Source organism: Pleurodeles waltl, chromosome 2_2 (genome assembly GCF_031143425.1).
Source record: "Pleurodeles waltl isolate 20211129_DDA chromosome 2_2, aPleWal1.hap1.20221129, whole genome shotgun sequence".
NCBI lineage: Eukaryota > Metazoa > Chordata > Amphibia > Caudata > Salamandridae > Pleurodeles > Pleurodeles waltl.
Genome location: NC_090439.1, coordinates 218,371,575 through 218,392,749, shown reverse-complemented (window position 1 = coordinate 218,392,749; position 21,175 = coordinate 218,371,575). Strand labels below are relative to the sequence as shown.

The following is a 21,175-nucleotide window of genomic DNA, read 5'->3' as shown; positions in this document are numbered from 1 at the left end:
GTCATAGATGATGTAATCTCAGGCCTCGAAAAATGATAAAAATGCAACTACACCTGCAGGTCGAGTAACCTGAATAATCTACTCAACCTAACTGTAATGTACTTGTCCCGTAAACGAGTATCAAATTGTGTGATCCTAAGCAAATATGTTATTTTACAGAATTGCCTGTTTTTCATTCTCATATAAGAGTACACCTTCAAAAATGTGAGTTTAGCATTTTTGCTGTACCCCAAAAAAGGTCTGTTTGATTATATAGATTTCATGTTTTTTCCACGTACAATAAGAATCTAGCCCACGTATAACGTACACATGATCCATGACTTGCCTCTTAGTTTACTAATAGCACTTCTATCAGGGCAGGAGTATTTCTGAGTTTATGTTTAAACATTCACTTTTAATAGATTTAGTACCAAAGCATGATTTGGTAGCACAATGCTACAGACAGTAGTCCAAAAACCTTCCCACCAACTTGCAGGTTTACTGATAAAACTACATAGTATTTTAACATTAATTTGTGAAAACTGAGTTTCAGAAAAAATATTTATCATTATCACATCACCAATTAAAGTGTTCCGAGTTGTTTTCATGCTATTCAAATATTTTTTTCATCACAAAGAAATACAAAAATGGGCTTTCACAACTACTGAAATATCTTTTGAAATATCTGTACAATTGACTGAGTTATTTAAATGTTGTGTGTTAGGAAAAAGCTGACACAATACAACCTTTCATTTCACACTCTTTGTACAGCAGGTCACAGAGTTCACCTTACAAAATCCTGGAACTCTGCAGTCAGAAGGAAAAGTAACTGTAAGAAGACAAACTGACTATTGACCTTTGTCTCCTTCACTTTCTGACTGAACAGAACACCTGTTCTTTGTCAACTCACAAATAGGTCCCAAAATAGCTTGATCTGATAAAATATGACTCACCCTAGTGAGTGGGCAAGTAGATTTTTCGAGGCCTACATTTGTGACATCAGTATGACGTTGTGAGCAGTGCAACTGACGAAAAGTTATGGTTTGCTCATCTAATCATAACATAGAGAGTGTCAGATGGCTTTAAGGTTTTAGATTTTTTTTTGTTTCAGATCCAGAAACTCACTTAACTGTATACGACCTAGTCTTCACGGATGCAGTGCAGCAAATCATCACTCTGCATGGCTGAATTCTATACACAGAGTTTAAGTACTCCCAGAAACAGCAGGCAAGTAAAATGGCAAGAAGTAAGTGTGCTGAAAGTGAATACTGATTATTTATTTCTGTGTATGGTTAGGTGTGTGCTTGGTGCCTGTGTATTTTTATCATTCTGTGTGTACAATGAATAGCCTAATGTTCATACGTGGGCCAAGTCACTGCATAGCAGGTTGGGGTCTAACTGGATAAATGGTGGCATTAAGTGGCAAAAGAGTGATACCTAGGCACATTATAATGACTGGCTTATAAGGCATAGGTACGCTTATGACGCTGACTGGCCCATGACATTGATTGGCCAATGGTCATACCTGGTGATATGGAACTGGCTGGCTTATGATTCATATGGTACTTCTGAGTCGCACCTAGTCACATGGCAATGACTGGCTGGAAGGGCATAGCAAGCATATAATACTGAATGGCTGAAAATGAGCAGGTGGTGCATTTTCTGCTCTAAAATGCATACAGGAAAGTTTCATGTTGGGCATACCTGACAGATGGCAATAAGCAGCATAGGAAGCACACCTTGGCAAACGGCACTGTACATTCTACAGGGCAACCTGGGAACATAGTGCCATTTACTGGCCTATTGTGTGTACTTATTTAGACGGCATTTATAAGTCTCAAGGGCACACCTAAGCAAATGGCTGTGACCCTGTAAGGGGCATCATTGACTACATGTAAATGTTTAGCTGTTAGACCTGGCATCCTTGGTGTGGTTTCCCCTGTCTTTTTGCCTCTGCCTCCTGTATTTTTGACTGTGTGCTGAGTTTGTTTTTGCTGGTTTTGGTACATTTGGAACTTTACCACTGCTGATCAGTGCTAAAGTGCAAGTGCTCCCGGTGTAAATTGTGATTATGATTGGCTATCCATGATTGGCATATTTGAGTTACTTTTAAGTCCCTAGAAAAGTGCACCATGTGGCCCAGGGCCAGTAAATCAAATGCTACTAGTGGGCCTGCAGGACTGATTGTGCCACCCACATGAGTAGCCCTGTAAACATATCTCAGACCTGCCATTAAACTGCCTTATCAACCTGGCAGGTGCACCCACTTGCCAGGCCCGAACCTTCCCTTATCGTACATGTAAGGCACCCCTAAGGTAGGCCCCAGTTAGCCCCATGGGCAGGGTGCAGTGTATTTAAATGGTAGGACATCTACTGGGGTGCTTTAAATGTTAAGATAGTGAAATACTGCCCAATTCTGTTTTCACTATTGCAAGGCCTATCTCTCGCATAGGTTAACAAGGGGACTGCCATGAAATATCTCTTAAGCGTCCCATTGGAAGCAGATAGAGATATGGAGTTTGGGGTTTCTTAACTCACAATTTAAAAATACATCTTTCAGCGAAGGTGGTTTTTAAATTGTATGTTTAAAAATGGCACTAGTAGAAAGTGGCCATTTTCTTGCTTAAACCATTCTGTGCCTCTGCCTGGCTGTGGAATACAAGTCTGAGTCAGGATGAAAGTTGGGCTAGTTGTGAATTCACTCTAGACAGTCACATAAAGGAAGCCGAGGTGTGCCTTGCATATACTGATGGGCTTTCCTGGGCTAGAGTGCTAGAGAGAGGATCTGACACTTGTACCTGGATAGGGCTGTGCCTGTTCTTACACAATGCAGTCTCCAACCAGTTAGAGTGTGTCTGGGACTAGGACAGGAAAGGCAGGGGCTTGTGCACTACAAAGACTTTCCTTTGACGTTTGCCTACTTCAAAGGCAGAAATTTGTATAAGTATTGGACCCAAAACCCCAGACTTTTAGAACACCTTTGGATCAAGACGAGACTCTGCCAGGGAGAAGAGCAGAACAGCTATGAGGAGGAGTACTGCCCCTTTGCTGTGTGTGCTTTCTTGGGTTGGCCTGCAGTTGCTGCTTCTGCTTTGGAGAGGACAAAGACTGGACTTTGCTGTGTATCCTGCTTGTTAAGTTCAAGGGCTTGGACTGAGCTTGCCTCCTGTTAAGAAGTCTCAGGGACATCAGAGGCTTCACCTGCCAACCCCAGGGTTCTCTTGCTGAGGACCCTGACTTGCCAAGAGGCGACAGTTCCAGTTCCTGTGCCCTTAGGAGTGAAATCTGGCATAAAACAAGAAGAGACAGGCACATCAACTCCAGATGACTCCAGAACCACTGCTGCTGCCCAACTCTGCGCCACTGCCTGCACCCAAAGCTATGGTCCACAATGAAGTGTGATGACTGCAATCGATACCACAGGCCCTACACCGCCACAGCGCCTATGAAGTCCCGCAACATTGTGAGTCCCGAGTACTGTGCCACCGATGTCTGTGACATCCGACTCTGCCACGGTAGCTGTGGTCCCGTGGTGTGACCGAGACCCCGATACGTTACCCCATTACATCTTGACCCGCTGGACGCATCTACCCCGCCAGATTGTAAGGGACTGATGTCTCGCTGCCAATGCCACCTCACCTCCGTTGCCTCCATAAGGAACTAACACCTCACCTCCCCTGTGTAGGAGTATGGAACCGACACCACATGGGCTCCAGTGATGCCTCACCTCCCTGAATCCGTAGCATGTCTTTGACTGTGCCTCGTTTCTAAGGTACTGTACATGGGGTCCGTGTGACTCAGTGACCGGTGCCGCACTTCCCGCGAGTGGCATCAGACGGTTGGGAACGACTCCATTGTGACATGGTGATAGCAACAGTTGGCACCAATGTGTTTCCAAGCGCTTTATTGGGATTTAACCTTTAAAAATTCATATCTTTGCTTGTGTATGTTGGATTTTTGTTGTTTTGGTCTTGTTTTACTTAGATAAATATTGGCTATTTTTTCAAACTAGTGTGGGGTCCATTTGTATTGACTCACTGTGTTAGTGTGTGTATACAAATACTTAACCCATTGCCTCTGAGATAAGCCTGACTGTTCGTGCCAAGCTAATAAGGGGGTGAGCAGGGGTTATCTTAGAAGTGTGACTCCCTTACCTTGACGCGAGTGAGGGCCCCTACTTGGACAGGTTGTAAAATGACGGACAACTAGGGACACAATTTCTAACATTATCCTATTTGATTTATCTATGTACATGGCACAGACTGTCAAATAGGATGGAAAGGAGAAAATAGTGGTATTCGCTGGCATATGGGATACCCTTGGACATGGTCTGCCAATTACGTTTTGCATTCTACCATCGGTATACAATTATAAACTTGTTTTGGATTGTCTATGCATCCCGCACATAGTCTTTCACAAACCACTGTGGAGTCCTTTTCACTGACCCCAGATGTTCTCAAATTTCTGCAAGCACACCTGTACCTTGTACACCACTTTTTCTAACTGCATGCACCAAGCTATGATTGATGTTGCCCATCAGTTCCAGGGATGGGCCAGATTGACTTCTCATAGTTTCACTAAGTCTCTTCTAGCCACCCTCAGAGCTACATTACAACACCTCTGCCTGTATTTTAACATTGTCAGGTCCCGCCAGAACACCAGTATCACTAACTTGGCCTGCAAATGCAGATTCTCTTTATCAGCATTGTAACACCTGGGATGGTGATGATGAATGATGATAATTATGATGATGATGATGATTATTTATGTTGGTGCTAGGAATGAAAGAAAGGTAGACCAAATTGAATAAAAAACAGGGAGATGAAGTAGACCTCAGCAGAAAGTAATTCTTTCACAAAATACATAAAAGCTGAAAAATTAGAAATCACCTGAGTACCCATAACCTGGAAAACATGGCCAAATTTCCAGAGATGGACATATTTTGTAGACTCTGCCACTTGGAAATAGCGAGGTCTAAGAGGCTAAAGTAGAAGGAATTGCAGTATTTTAGGTGGGATCCAACGCATAATTCCTTCACCAGCCCATACTTGTCACGGAGAATTAAAGGTTGAATTTTCCTGAGAGGTTTGAGTTGGGCAAACCCAGTGGCCCAGACTTTTTGGATAAGCGATACAAAAGATAATTTCTGGTTGAAAATCACCAGCAGATTTTTTGGTATTTTTACAGGGATAGGATGAAGACCATGCTTCTGTGGACAAAAGTCTGAAGAACACATGTCAGAGTCCCCACCGATGATAAGGATCTCAGTCTTGTAACCATTCAATTCAGGAAAGCTGAGTAACATCCAAACTTAGAACCCGACCAGGCAATCACACAGAATACCAGCAGAGTTGGGCAAGGACTGACCAAATTTAAGCACGAGTTGCTTGGTGAAAAAAGCATGCATTAGGCCACAGAGGGATTTGATGCATATATAAAACATGACAATGATTTCCTTGTGGGTCATATCGGAGCACATGGCTTTAGCTAGACTATTTAGCATAGGTCTTCAAAGTGTGGGGCACGCCCCCTAGGGGCGGTGCAGCATCACCTCAGGGGGGGAATGCACTCCACCCTGCCATTTCACCTTACAGTGTTGCTGCAGACTTTGCAAGCATAAATCTGCAAAATACTTTTACTTTGCTGCTGCCTTTCCTCTTGTGGTTGCCGAGTTTCACATCTGGTTGTTGTCCTTTGCCATGATGTTAAAGCCTTCCCCTCCGAGGTTATCTGATCTGTAACCTCACTGCTACTGCCTTTCACTGCAAGGATTTTAAACGGGCTGCGTCCCTGAAGATTCCATTCACTGGCAGGCAAGCGTGAAGAGGGTTTTTTTTTTTTAACAAGTCTTTGTCTTTTCCTTTTTGTTCCACTACCAGTGGGACTGTAGAATGTTTTGACGAGGAGAGGAAGTAGAGTTACTGCCAGAGTGGCTGACTCTCCTTCTGAAAAATGAGGGTCGAGTCCCTGCATCTGACTTTTTAAATGGGCAAAGTGAGCTCTGGCCCAAATCCCCACCCTTTCAGAGGCCCCTGATAGACACAGCTCTGTTCTGGAGTGTCTCGTCCTGATGATTTTGAATAATTCTTCAACAGATTGTTCCTTTCATCTATGTTTGATGTGGGTGATGTGTGAGAGCCTAAACAGGCATTTTGCAGACAAATGTTGTGTTTATGTGTCATGCAATATACATAAAAAGGTTTATCATAGATCAGACAGGACCTCACATGAGAAATGGGAGGGTGTCACAGAGATTATTTAACGTAATATTAGTCAGCTGTTGCTGTGTTGCAATACTGAAAACACACATCACATTCCTGAATATGAGATGTAATCACTTTGATCACATATTTGTCTGATGTAGGTGTCCCCTAGGCCTTCTTGGCAAATTGTTGATAGCATCCTACTGATATCGCCTGGCAGTATTCCACATAACCACAGATTTTTCACTTGTGTCTAAAAGCATGTTTTGTGGGACTTCTTTTCCGGAAATCTTGTCCGTGGCGAGGTTGTGGCTTAACGACTAGAGCTGCCGACTTTGGAGCTGGAGAACCAGGTTCAGTTCACAGCATCAGGTTAACATCCCTGTGCCAACAAAAACAATGAATGTGTCCTTGTGTAATGTAAAGCGTTCCAATACCTTTGGGTTGTGTTTCCACTATATAAAACTGTGAACATTTTTTTGTGAGCATTCAGGTTTCTTTGCTGTTGTCTCTCTGAAAAAGACAAATTACAAACTGGATTATTAAAAGCCTGCTGTGAGTCTTGCCCTTTTGCTCGCCATCCTCTGATGTTCCTTTTGTTCAATATCTTACTGATCCACTTGCCTAAACAGAATTTATGAGTCTGTAACTATCTGTGACAAGAGTGTCTGACAGATAAAGTTAGTGTTTTTATTCATCTATACCAAATGTTGTGTTTTATGTAAAAAATAAAGCACCATTGTAATTTTTGTGTGCAAAATGTTTCTTACTGATCCAGTTGCCTAAACAGAATTTATGAGTCTGTAACTATCTGTGACAAGTGTGTCTGACAGATATAGTTAGTGTTTTTATTCATCTATACCAAATTTTGTGTTTTATGTAAAAAATAAAGCACCATTGTAATTTTTTGGTGCAAAATGTTTCTTAGCGACTTTTCATTTGAACTTTGTAATATGCATCTGTCACCTAACCACAGGCACTACAAGGACTTCAGTTTACTACGCACTTTTACTTTAATATTATTTTCCAAATACGACCTGGAATCTATGGATGGAATGGCTGTTTTTGATGCAGGGTACAAGCTTCCAGAATTTTTTGCTGTGGTGGCAGGGGCGGGGTGATGTGGTGGCTCGACGTCTAAAAAAGTTTATTGGGGGGGGGAGGTGGACATCAAAAAAACTTTATATTGGGAGGGAGTCAGCCTAAAAAAGTTTGAAGACCGCTGCTATATAGCCTAATTAGATATTATACCATGGGTTATTGGTATTTGGGAGATATCTAGGTCGATGAGGCACATGATTGCACTAGCTGGCACATGAGGGTATATGGCACTGAGTTACATAGGGCTGAGCATATCTGGACAAATACTGGTACTGTTCGGCATTTGAGCAAACATAGGCCTAAGCTAGCATTAGCTCCAGCTTGCTGGCATGGACTTACACATTCTAGAGTACCAGAGGACACAGTCATAGTGACTGATATGTTTTTGATGCATGGGAAAATAATGCCTATGAATGGCATACATCTATAAACTCTAAATAAAAGAAAGTTAATTGGAATAAAATGAGTATTTATTGAAAATGACAATCTGATATTTGTTAATAAATGTATTTATAAAAACACGAATTGTTATTTGGGGACACAGTTACTGAACATGCATACATTGTGATATGGTGACATTTGAGAATCATTTTGTTTACTAAAATTGAAAGCATGAATTTGGGAATCAATGGTTGTACTATCAGGAACTGACATTCATACCATGAACAAAATTAGTTTATTTACTACAGATGACAAGCTGATATTTTGGGATGTAATGATACATTTGCAAAACACATAGAAGCCTACCATAAGGCTAAATTTACACATGAATAAATCTAGACATGTACATTTAATTGTACATTTATTAAATCTGTCTATTCATCATTTCTGAGTATAAGGTTACTACAAAGTGTAAACTTGCATATCTGCAATACCTGAAAAAGGTAGTAGAAGTATAAGATTACTACGAGTAACATGTCACTTACATTTTAAAAAGCTTTTTAAAATTGTAAATTATTTTATGCTATATATTATGGTCAATTAATGTTTTATATTTATTTTAAATCTGGGACGAAATAATAAAATGCTACAACATTATTAACCTAATTTTGAATTAAATATTTAAATAATTTAAGTATATTCAATTCTAATTATTTTTTAAGATTTATTTTCAAAACCTCTTACCTAAAGTAAAATCTTTCTACTTGTTTATTAAAAGTTAGTAAAAGGTTAAGTGTTGCAATAATTTAAATTAATATAAGGATTTTCATTTTTCTAATAAAGTTACATTTATTTTTAAATTACAAAACGTGTATTAAAATATTTTATATTAATATATAATTTTTTATTTTCATAAATACATTATATTTTTTTTAAGTCAAAATACAGTAAATTATTTTTATATTATTTCCAGTGAGGTTGTATTCGAAGTGCCGGACTCCATTATTTTCTACAGGAGCGTGTTGCAGTACAAATGTCTGGCTGTGTGTGGTGCTGGACTTTATCCAGGTATGAGCGGGAGAATATTTACAATTGTTTTGGGTCCTTTTTAGCTGTAGGAGTTTTAGAAGTGCCATTTGTGAGTAGGCATTGGCTTACGTTTTCGTGAGTGGGTACACACCCCTCCCCGAATCCCTCCCTAAGCACTTCCTTATTGTACCCAAACCCCACCTATTCAGTCACATGTAGTTCCCATTTTCCAGCCACTTCCCAGTCCTTTCCATATGTACTACAAAGCGTATACATACATGTGTGGAGACCTCTGCAGTCAGGGCAGGACATCTGCACAGAAAAGATAGGAGAGGTGGAGGTGGAGACCTGGGCACATTTGTAAACAGTATATTATAGCTCCTTAGTAGTACTATTGGCATACTGCTAAACATACTACAAAATGCAGTTTGTGAACAGGCCCCTAAATTTTGATAGTTGAGTAATAATTCATGCTGATGTGGTGATATGTATGATGATGTAATGGTCCCATTTGATTTCTTATAAAATACCTCTTTTGTGCCTTTAGCTTTATGATAAACTTTTATAGGTTTTAATGATTATGGTTCACTACATAACTGCTAAGACCTGAACATGTTAAGAACAGTGTAATTAAAATACTGTCAAAGGTGTTTCATTGAATGCTTTCATTTTCAAATGTTTCCCCTTCCAAGTTAATTCTTCATCATGGCATAGAACAGAAAATTTAGTGAGAAGTGGAAGAAAAGGCTTTATACTTTGCAAAACATAATGGGGCTTAATTTTAAAATAGCAAATACAGAATATTTGAGTAACATGCCAGACGTGGCTTTTAGACATTTTTTGTGAGAAAATATGCATAAAGTACATCATTTTTTCTTTTCAAAACTCGTTTGGCGATTGAAGCATACACATACACCTTAAGTCACGTTTCACCTACTTCAGCAGAGCATGAACAATTAGACTGTTTCACGAATACTGCTTTACAATCACATGCAAAACATTTAGGGCCATATTTATACTTTTTGACGCACAACTGCGCCAACGCAGTTGTGCGTCAAAAATGTTAACGCCGGCTAACGCCATTCCAAAGCGCCATGCGGGTGGCTTATTTATGGAATGACGTTAGCCGGCGGAGCTGACTGGTGTGTGTCAAAAAAAATGACCCACACCAGGCAGCGCCGGCGTAGGGGAAAATGGAGCTTGGGCGTCAAAAAATGGGGCAAGTCGGTCTGAGGCAAAAAATCTGCCTCAACCCGAGTTGCGCCATTTTTTTTTACTCCCACCCTCCATTGACATGACTCCTGTCTTAGCAAAGACAGGAGTCATGCACCCTTGCCCAATGGCCATGCCCAGGGGACTTCTGTCCCCTGGGCATGGTCATTGGGCATAGTGGCATGTAGGGGGGCACAAATCAGGCCCCCCTATGCCACAATTTTTTTTTTAAAAAAATACTTACCTGAACTTACCTTAAGTTCCCTGGGATGGGTCCCTCCATACTTGGGCGTCCTCCTGGGGTGGGCAAGGGTGGCAGGGGGTGTCCCTGGGGGCATGGGAGGGCACCTCTGGGCTCCTTCCGAGCCCACAGGTCCCTTAACGCCTGCCCTGACCAGGCGTTAAGAAATGACGCAAAAGCGGCTGGACGTCATTTTTTTTGACCCGCCCACTCCCGTGCGCCATTTTTGCACGGGAGTTTAAATAAGGCGCACATGCCTTGGAGTCATTTTTTAGACGGGAACGCCTACCTTGCATATCATTAACGCAAGGTAGGTGTCCACGCTAAAAAATGAAGCAAACTCCAAGATCTTTGGCGCTTGACGGGTCTAACGCCAAAGTATAAATATGGAGTTAGCTTTGCGTCGGATTTGCGTAAAAAAAAACGACGCAATTCCGGCGCAAACAGAGGATAAATATGCCCCTTAACTTCTTTGTAATTTAAACAAATTGTACTGTTAACTGCATTCTTTTGCCCACTAGTTTTTCAACTATGAGCCTTATTACGAGTTCGGTTTAGGCCGTCCGCCGAACTTCTGAAAGGTGAGTTTGCCGCCATAGTAGCTACCTCCCCGCCTGGCCCATTAAGAGTATCCTGCTAGGTCAGCGGGTGGAAATCAGAGTTTCCGATGGCTAGCCTAGCGGTAAACAGCCTACTGCATTGTCTCTGGCTTGTAATCGATCCGGCGGCAATGCTGTATGATGCAAGGTGCACCAGACAGTGAACATTACGATGGTGATGGCCAGGGGGGCCCTACATTGCCCATGTCAAGTGCATGGGCAGTGCAGGCCCCCCCCCCCCGGGGCTCCCTGCACCAGTTCACCACCATGAAATGGCTGTTTGGAGAACAAGGTTGTCATCTTGCTTGCAGAGCTGCCCTGGCGGATTAGGACCGCCAGAATCTCTGATCCTGGCGGTCCCACACTGCATGACTGCCATGGTCAAAACAGGACGCTCGGACCGCTGCATTGGCAGCGGTCCAACTGCCATCCACAAGTCTGGAGGTCAAGTGACCTCGAGACTTGTGATGAGGTCCTATGTGTTTAAGTCGATGCCTGAAGCAGCCTAGTCCTGCCTTTGAGGTCTCAAACACAATTCCTTTGTTTATATGTTCTCTGTAAATTCAACGGGATGTTCTTGACACACCTGTTGTGGACCAAGTTGCACTGAGCACCCCTACCTACTATCTTAAAGAGGTATCTTTTTGCAGCTCTTACACTGCACCTTGGTGAATTGATAACATACTAAGAACTACAAATATATGTTCATATTCCTGGTGTCATAGCCAAATTAAGAATAAGTGCTATTCTTCTGTACTTTCTTGACTTTTAGTTTCACTTGAAAAACGTCTCCCTTTCAGAGCAGTTGGCATAAATGACAGCAACACAGTCTTGGTTTTAGACCCAAGCATCTAAGGCAGATGAGGGAACAAATATGTCCCCCATTCTTCTTTGATACTTTTTTCTCTCTCTTTATTCATCCTGCTTTTTTCATTATTAATTCATATTTTGGCCTCGTGTGTTCCTACTACACTCCTATAATTTAAAGACAAACAACATTTTCTGAACTTTGCTAACAGACAAACGAGACAAACCTGCCAACCTCATGAAGTAAGGCAAGGAACAAGACAAAGCTGCAAACCTCATAGACTGGGGCTTCCTGGAGGTCGTTGCCTCCGGATTAGCGAGTATACCAAACGTTGTGTTGCCCATCATTGTGTGTATCACTTGGGGACCTCAAATAACAATCGCATCTCTCCCCTACGTCTCTCTCCACCAGAACTCAATAAGTGCACGTTGAAATACTTTTGAATGTAACTTGCACTTTACGATGTGCAATGCATTTTGATTTTAATTGTGAAATATCACATATTTCAGAATTTGCACAAAGATCTCCTTGGAGCTGAAAGTGTTATTAAAACACTTTGCTTTTCGTTGGTAACCCTATGAAGATTTTTGAAGATGCATCCTTCAAAGCTTGGGCAGTGGTTAAGTTTAGAAATGCAGTTTGTTCCATCCCCATCTCTTCCTCCTTTTCCTACCCTAGGTACCCTAGCTCAGCACGTAATACACATATGCGTTTAAATACTTTATTATTTCTAGAACAATGATGTACAATTCTGTAATGTATAATACATATAATGCAGTAAAATACGGACTTTTTACCACATTTTGTAAATCCCTTGATGGACTTCCGAGGTGATATTCCCTAACCCTGCTAATATTCATGTGCTTTAGACCTATTTATTTCATAACAAAGGTTATTGAATTTTTCCAGAACAGCACGGCCAACCTGGCCAGGAGATGCACAAGGGAAAAATGAAATATCCATAAACGATCAAATAAATGCCCACAGTAACCCACTCCCACCCCACCCCGCCTCCCAGTGCCAGTTAATATATTTCTCAGCGAGCATTAGTTCAATACCATCCTCCATTGTTTCTCCGGCCTACCACCATAAGTTCGAATCTCTTCCGTAATACACGTGTTAAAAGCGAATCCGTTCTAAATCCCCCTATACTCTGCCCACTTCTCTTTAGACCCATTTCTTCTTTACACTTAACTATTGAGAGTTTTATCTCTTGTTATTGTGATTTTCACGTTTTGTCCCTTTGTGTCCCCTTGACAATACTGATTTCATCTATGTATTCGGAAACCTCGGGTTACTAAATTTACAGAATGGTAGGTGTAGTTCCTTTTATCCAAGTTTTGGTGTTGAGGGTTTAGCTGAGAATGAAGATGTTCACGTACCTGTGCTTGTGCGGTATGCTCCGGAATGTACTGGCTGCAGTGGATCTCCCTGGCTCTGACTGAGACTCCTCATAGGCGGCTTCTGATACACTCGATCCTCATAAATAGGGTCTATGTGGTGCTCGGGAGACTGAAGTGACCGGAGATCCGAACCAAAATGGCTGTGTTGGCTGGTGTAAGAAGATCGGGACCCGGCTGTAAATATATGCAAAAGGAAAACTTGTATCACACAACAAAATGCAAAAATCCATTTTATTGAACCACAAGAAGACATCGTACTGTTATCTTTATAAAATACAGTAAATAGCAGATACCAGTAAAGTTATTCAGCTTATCATCGTTGTCCAGCTGTCTGCTTTTGCAATAAAACTGTATTTCACACCACAAGCAGATGTTTCAGAAAAAAAATATTGTGCTAAGCTAGTAAAATATTAATTCCCACGGGGATTACAAAGATAGCTTGATGCATCGGGGGAAATTTAGAGGAAAGCAATATGAGTGTCAGAACAGTGGATGAATACATTGAAAGAACTTGATCTATGTCTAACCGCGTTACACCCTGACTCATCGATTTAGCCAATGCTTCCTACACAAACGCATCCAATTGACATGGCATATCTTTGGAAAGCTCCAGCAGTGTTTAAGATTACAATGTATTTCATTCACAGTATGAAAAGCCATCCGCTTTTTCTGCCTCAATACCGCCTAAATGTGTTATCCAGTGTGGTTATTGGTATTCTCACCAATCACAGGCAGGGTATCTCGGATACAGGCGGACAGTGTATAATTTCCAAAGATTTTATTTTAAAAGTTATTTAAAATCCAGATCAGAGCACTGATTGCAGGCTCGATCTTTGTGGAGGACAATGATGAATGTATAAAAGGATAGCCTTCCTACAGACCAAAATAACTTGGATGTCTTCAGTAAAATCCTCGTTGGGACGATGTAAACATTCAGCCTCCCTTAACCCTAACGTAAATGTAAAAAGAAGCAGTTTAGTATTAACAGTGATTGCTCTTCTCATAAAATTCTGGCTCCCTAGAGTTTTTTTAAAGCGATTTTTCTTAGGGTGTCTTCCAATAAACAAACATAACCATAGCAGTACTTTACAAATCCGCAAAGACACCATAGCAAGAATTATTAATGACAGAACGTTTTGCACCTGGCCAAAGATTATGAGACACACACAAAAATGCATTAAGGAGTAAGGGAAATCTCACGGGGAAAGAGATATCTGGAGGTAACCATACCAGAATCTGGGAAGAAAATGATAAGATCCGAGGACCTATACGACCATCAACAATGTATAATAAAATCACATACATAGGGTACACACTCAGTAGTGCTGTCCATATCCATAAAATGTAAGGGTACGAGATGACAAACCAGTGATTAACATTTTGTCTAGTTACTAGGGGGGTACACTCAATATTGAAAAATGATCATGTCTCATATTGTTAGGTCGTTCTGGAAACCCCCACCACATATTTTCAAACACATCCATCTGGTCATTAACCCTACTGATAACAAGTCATTGCTTGTAACATTTCAGACTTTCATTCTTCATAAGCAGGTAATCTTGCGCACCATCGTCTCAAAATACACACCTTGGCTGCCACCTACGATGTCATCATCCACCTGTGTTTTTGATTAGGGATACTTATAATGTCTGTTGTGTCATTCAATACAGATAATTGAGCCGAGATAGGGAATGGATAGTCACAAGCAGGGGTTTCTCCATCAAAGCAAGTGTGGCATTTAAACCCATACTGTTTAGTTTGGCAGGGGACTAGCACCAGTTATGTAATAATTTAAAGTATCAGAATTAGAATCTTGCTTCTCTAAATCATTTGTCATGGGATTTGAGCAAATTGGCCAGTCCTCCTCTATTAAATCCCAGTAAGGTATTTCCTGCCACAATACTGTAGGCAATGTCACAGTAGCATTTGAGAGTGCATGCTGTATGAGGACATTATGCGGGGCTGAGGTGGCCACTTTAGTTTGCCCATGTCTCGATATATTGTCTAATCGCGGATGGGATTAGTGTATTGGAACCCTTGCACTGATCCGCTGCTAGCAGCGGTGCAGTTGATGGTATCGCCAGGCATATGTAGTATCCAGGTTGTATTCTATGCACAGTGAAATAATGGTCTCAATAGTACAAATAATGAGGTGGTCCCCAAAGTTAACAATGCTCTGTGGTCAGCAGATATTAAGGACGTATGTATGGGGCTGAAGAGTGTACAGCAAGATCTTACGTTTTTCTTGTGGAACATTGCAGGTATTCATTCAAAGCTGCCAACCCTGACTGGTTATCTTTTATTAATAAGGCAGATTTTATTTGGCTGCAAGAAAATTGGACCGTTGAGGATTTTTGTTAAAATGGGTTCCATTTTCTGTGTAGTCCAGATACTCCAACACAGGAAGGGAGAGCCAAAGGGGGTTTAGCCATTCTGATCTCTGTAAAATTAACGGGTCTTCTTATAAAAGTAATTGGATCAGCTCCTTACTATCTACTAGTGCTCTTGCAGATCACTAACACCTTTGATATTATGTTAATTAATTTCCTCAGTAATATTTTTGATGTGCATGATACTACTGTGATAGATTACCTTTAAAATAGTCTGACAAAATTTCAAGACGGTCACACAATTGAGGTTGTGGGGAATTTTAACATATGATTATATGATAACAGTACAAGACTGATATGTTGTACAAAAACGACAGATGGTATGGCCGCAGTAAATTTATAGCGTGTCCAATAAGGGGAGGCCATAAATATGATTGCAATGTCCAAAAACGTGGTATTTGCTGAAGAACTTACAGCAGAAGAGGTCACCTCTTCCATTCCCCCCCCTCCACCTATAAACGGTCTGGGAATGGGGGTGAGGTTGATTTTGCAATGCTGTCGTTGGACCTAACTGTTTTATTGAGGGACTATATTGTTGAAGTCTGTTTTATGGGCAATCATAAGGAGAATTGGCACATTTATCACATTCACGAAATAAAAGTACTATAATCAAATGGGACAGAATAGATGAGGAGGATTTTCTCTAGCGGCTTATTAAGAATAACAGTCATGTGATCTTAACACTGACTTCTTTTAATGAAACTCAGAGAATATTTTAGAGGCCTTTAATTTCTTATGTTTATCTATGGCAAAGGGGCTTACTAGAAGCAGATCCATTAAAAAATGTTCTCCACAGGGTTGGTTTAACTATGCATGTACTCCCGCAAGCAAGAAATTAAAATTAGTTTTATCAAAGCAACTGCATTCTAAATTAAGTTATAATGTGTGCCAGGTGATCGTATAAGGAAATTCTCAAGAATAGGAAATCCACACTCAAAAGGAAAGCTTCGGAGGAGTTGAGGGAAACTGCTAATTCAGGGAATAATGCTGCCTTCTGGAAGGCTGTAAATCAGCCCTTCTTGTCAAGACTATTAAAGGCCGCTGATGCAGTCCCTTATACCAGCCCATGCTTGGCTTCTCTAGCATGTTTAACCCAGGTATTAAGAATATTACCTCAGTTAAAAGGGATCTAGCAATTTGTAAATGTGAGGGTGTTATCCAATATAATGAGTAACTATTGTGGTATGGGATATAAGTGTTGCTATGGTTCTGAGTCTCCCTGGAAAGGCTGCAGGGCTGAATGTGCGCAAACCGACTTGTATAAAAATAATATGGCCTTCTGAGCCCCATTGTTAATCTATTTTATCAGGGCTGCTATAAAACAGGAATCTTGTACCATCTTTAAAAAAAAAGGAACAGATATTCTCTATGTTGTTATCATCCAATCTCATTCCTAGACAGCTTCTCTTAAAAAACTAGGCAGGATTTTTGCTGCCAAATTAGAGGTCTGGCTAGAGGAGAAACAGGCCATGTCTAGAGTGCAATATGGTTTCTGACCAAGGTTGGACACTATGGAACAGTTCTTGAACCTCCAATTAATCATTGAGAAGTATGTCAAAGCCAGGAGAGGTTTGCTTCACCTAGCAGTTATGGACCTCTCCTGTGCCTCTGACATGATTAGCAGAGTGTAGCTTTGGGCCATTAAGGGGGACATGGGGAATGAGCAGGCCTTGACTGAGCTACTTCGATGGATGCATTGGGATACAACGGTTAGGATCAGATTTGGGGCAGAGGATGAAGTCTAGCCAATTATTAAATCCTCATCAGCGGTTCGCCAAGACTGCATAATGGCTCCTTTGCTTCCTCTCTTCTACATAAATGGACCAGAGCAATAGTTGTGCAATACAGGGAACGATCTGTTGCAAATGAAATCATGTGCATTACCAGTTTTACTTTAACTGGATGATGCGGTTTTAATTTAGAGAATGGCAAATGGTCTACAACTTCTTCTTGATGTTTTCTATATTTCTAAGGGTGAGTTGGACCTTAAAACTAATCTCAGTAAATAATTTTCCATGAGAATTGCCACTAACAACACTAAAATCAGAACATTTCAATTAGAAGGAGTGGTAATCACTAAAGTGACAGCTTTTACATTGGGTTATCCTCTTCACTCAAGTTTAAACTGGAACAGTTCATTTAACACTAAGGCAATACAGTGCCAGAGAACCATAGAGTTTTTTTTAGGTTTGCACACAGCCTGGGTTACAAACTTGTGAAATAGTTAATATTTATAAAAGTAAGTGTGCCTCATTAGTAGTCTGTGGAGCAGGTGTCTGGGGGTATAAAGGTGCTAAACAGTTACAGCAGGTTGAGAATAAATCTTTGCGTAGACCTATCGATGTCCCTCAATCCACACCTTCTTTCATGTGTTATTCTGAGGTGGGGCTAAACCCCATAGGGGATAGGACTAAAATGGGCCCTTTAACCACTATGGCTAAGGATATGGGGAATCCCAAAGCCGGCTTTACAAGGAAACTGCTTCCAGATTGTCTTTCTTTAAACAATGATATGGCAATTCCCTGGATACATTATGTTAAAAGTAGTGTTGTAGATTTAAGCCTGAAGAGTCTTTTCAGAAACCAGAGGATCTAGAGGTATGAGTAAAGAAGAAGGTGAAAGATCTGTTTCTGGAGAGGCAAGCCAGGCTTCACATGGAGGACTTTGGGAAATTACATTCTAGTATTAACTGCACTCTAATTAAACAGTCCCAGGGATGTGAGTTTTATCTGGTAAGTGTTTTTAACATTAAGTATAGGTTTCATCCCACAAGATTTCGTTTTAATACTATTCCCCTCTTAGTGGCATTTCCAAGCCAGGCTGCTTGGAATTATTTGCTTCTAAATTGTCCTGGTGATAATATGTCTTCACAAAGCACTATGCACTTTATATTCTTTTGTCAGCTTTATTCCTCTGCATAGAAATGTTTTTTGCTACCAGTTTTGTGTGTTACTAGTATTAGACAACACAGAGACGCCCGAGTATTCCTTCATTAGTTGAGTAGTTTGAATATAGGTGCCGCAGTAGTTAACTTTATTCACTGTGTGATTAGGACACAATATGGTACTTTGTAAGTTTTTTTGTGATCTGAATTGTTTGATCTTATGAACAGTGTATGAGAAATGTTTTAAATATGATTTTATTTATTGTGTATATTTCAAGTATATGAAATATGAATTGTTTTCTTGTGGTGCACATTTTTATGGCTTCTTTAGCTGAACAAAGATATAGGGCCTCATTATGACCTTGACGGAGGGGTTCCTCCATCACAAATGTGACAGATATCCCATATACCGTATTATGATCTCCATAGAATAGAATGGGATCATAATGTGGCAGACAGGCTATCTGTCACATTTGTGAAGGAGGAAACCCCTCCGTCATGGGCATAATAAGGCCCCTAAAGATGATATGATGATATCAGTTGTATCAAGTAAATTAGTGGCTGATGTATCCTTGTCATGTCACTGTCTCCACGTGATCATTATACTACCAATTAAGATCTCAGCATCCTGCAAAGATATGTGCTGTAATTTGCACAAAAAGATCAATTTTTAATCTCTTCCATGAATAATTGCGCAATGACAGTTTACCTCGTTGGCATGGATTATGAGACTATTCAATTTGGGTAGTAAGGATTTCATTATGTGGAGCAGTGTCAGCCCTTCTGAAGCATCCAACCTGCTCCATTCTATGTAACAGATCAGTGGTGACAGATAATGTGGTAGGTAAAGTGAGTGCATGTGAGGGAAGTGTGGAACAGTTGAGGTGATGTGCATTTGCAATTTATGTTTTCAGGTTCAGTCATAAACCCACCATATGAGTGTTTTAATATTGGAATCGATCTGTAAGAGAATAAAGGAGTGTATCAGTAACTGTAGCACCCCAAAGAGGGGAGCAACAATAACTTTTTTAGTATTTGGACTCTGTCCCATGTGGCTAGGTTGAGTTACATCCAATGTGCAAATTCATTCTTGGCCTTTGTGATCAACTGTCAAGTTGTCCTCTATCATCATTTCCACTCCCCTATTGCTGACAGCTCCTAAATAATCGAGGCCCTTTGGAGCCACCTCATGTTATACTGCCTTTTGTGGAACAGAAAACAACCTCATTAGAGCACCTCGTCATGGCAGCATGTTGAAATCCATTGGATCCACAAAAGGATGGTGGATGAAGAGCATTGAAACTTTTCAAACACTCAACCCGAGTCACAGATCTGGATTGAATCCATCGTTCTTGTCCTCACCATGCCACCCCAGTTTGGACCCAGCCATATGCACATCAGTCTTGACCATTCTCCCTATGGGAACAGTCCAACCCGAACTGCCAAGCCAGGTCTTTCCTGGACCAGAAACAAGCATCCTGGGACCGGTTTCAGGGTATCACCCCACACAAGCCAGGATAGCTCGAATCCAGTGGCACAATTAGCTAAGGACCCGCATCTGGGCATAGCCTGGCCACTTACGACGACTTAAGCAACACAAAAGGATGATGGACGGAGTGCTGAAACTTTTCAAAAACTCACACCCAGTCACATATCTGGGTTGAATCCATCATTCATTTGCTCACCATGCCACCTCAGTTTGAACTCAACCATAGGCAAATCAGTCTTGACCCTTCTCCCCATAGGAACTGTCCAGCTGAAGTGGCGAGCCAGGTCTTCCCTAGACCGGAAACAAGCATCTTGAGACCAGTTTTGGTGTATCACCCCTTATCAGCCAGGCTAGCTTGAATCCAGTGGCACAGTGAGTAAGGGATCCAAGACTGGGCATACCCTGGCCACTTAAGGCAACTTTAGCAACACAAAAGGATGGGTAAATGCAGGGGATGAATGTTTGCATTGCTCAGCATCCCGTCCATCATCTGTTCTATTTCTTGAAATACCCTGGATGGCACATTAAAAAGGCCATTTGGTGAAGCTCCGCATAAGGTAACACTCATATTTGCACGTTCTCTTACGTAATATTAATACTAATGTCGACATCTTATTATCTTCATGTTTGCCTTCCACAAGAATCATAAAAAGGCAGAATATTCCAGCCCACTCATGAATCCTTGAGAGCCATGAACCTGGTGCAAAGACTGCACTCAAAGGAGAAATCACAATTTTTTGTTAATATTTGTGAGAAGGATATGTCCCTTTGGGACACCGCCTCGCTCCCCTTGTAGTTCCCTACGGGTTGGAGATGCTCAAACTTAAGCCTTAAGCTAGAGTGTTATATTGTTTTTCTTTTTGCTATCTACAGTCTGCCCCCTGCATTGCTTGAGAACAGGCAGAGCAGATTTTTTCAGTCACTCAAATTTCCCTCGTCTACTGACCCAAAGTGGACAAAAGCAGAAAAGTCAGCAAAATAATAGTCGAAATATATCTATCTTTTAAAACTTCGAAAACTACCCAATACCTTTCTGTAATGCAAAACAAAATGCACCAAACCACAAACATGCTGTATTGTAAGTAGGGCTTCGTTTGTTTTTTAGGTATGGCTTTTTACGACATACCTAATTTTATTATGCACACCTATTTCCCTCAGTTTATTGGTATTTGAAAATATTTATTTACCGGTTGGAGAAAAAAAACATAAGTTGCAGCCAGTGTACTTCCACATTGATTAAAATAATGCACGTACAGTCGCAATTCGACGTCTCTAGCATCTTGGAGCACTAACTAGTCCTATATGGCACAACACTCAGGTGAGAATATTATTATTGCGATCCTGGCACACTTGCAGCTATTTTGCTTTATTAGCAATGGTTATTTATTTCACAACAACTTGTTCTGTCATCAGGTACTAGCTATTAGCTTGTAAGTGATGACTGAAAAGAGGTAGA

The 21,175-nt window shown here is 40.9% G+C and overlaps 1 protein-coding gene across 29 annotated transcripts in view; it reads right to left on the bottom strand.

Annotated features, from left to right (window-relative positions):
• CTNND2 (catenin delta 2) overlaps window positions 1-21,175 on the bottom strand; it is a 3,139,673-nt gene that overhangs the window by 1,413,606 nt on the left and 1,704,892 nt on the right. For all 29 annotated transcript variants that reach the window (XM_069219651.1, XM_069219660.1, XM_069219653.1 and 26 more), the window contains one exon: window positions 12,936-13,130. In XM_069219651.1, coding sequence (XP_069075752.1) covers window positions 12,936-13,130 — 195 coding nt within the window. The remainder of the gene's footprint in view (window positions 1-12,935; window positions 13,131-21,175) is intronic.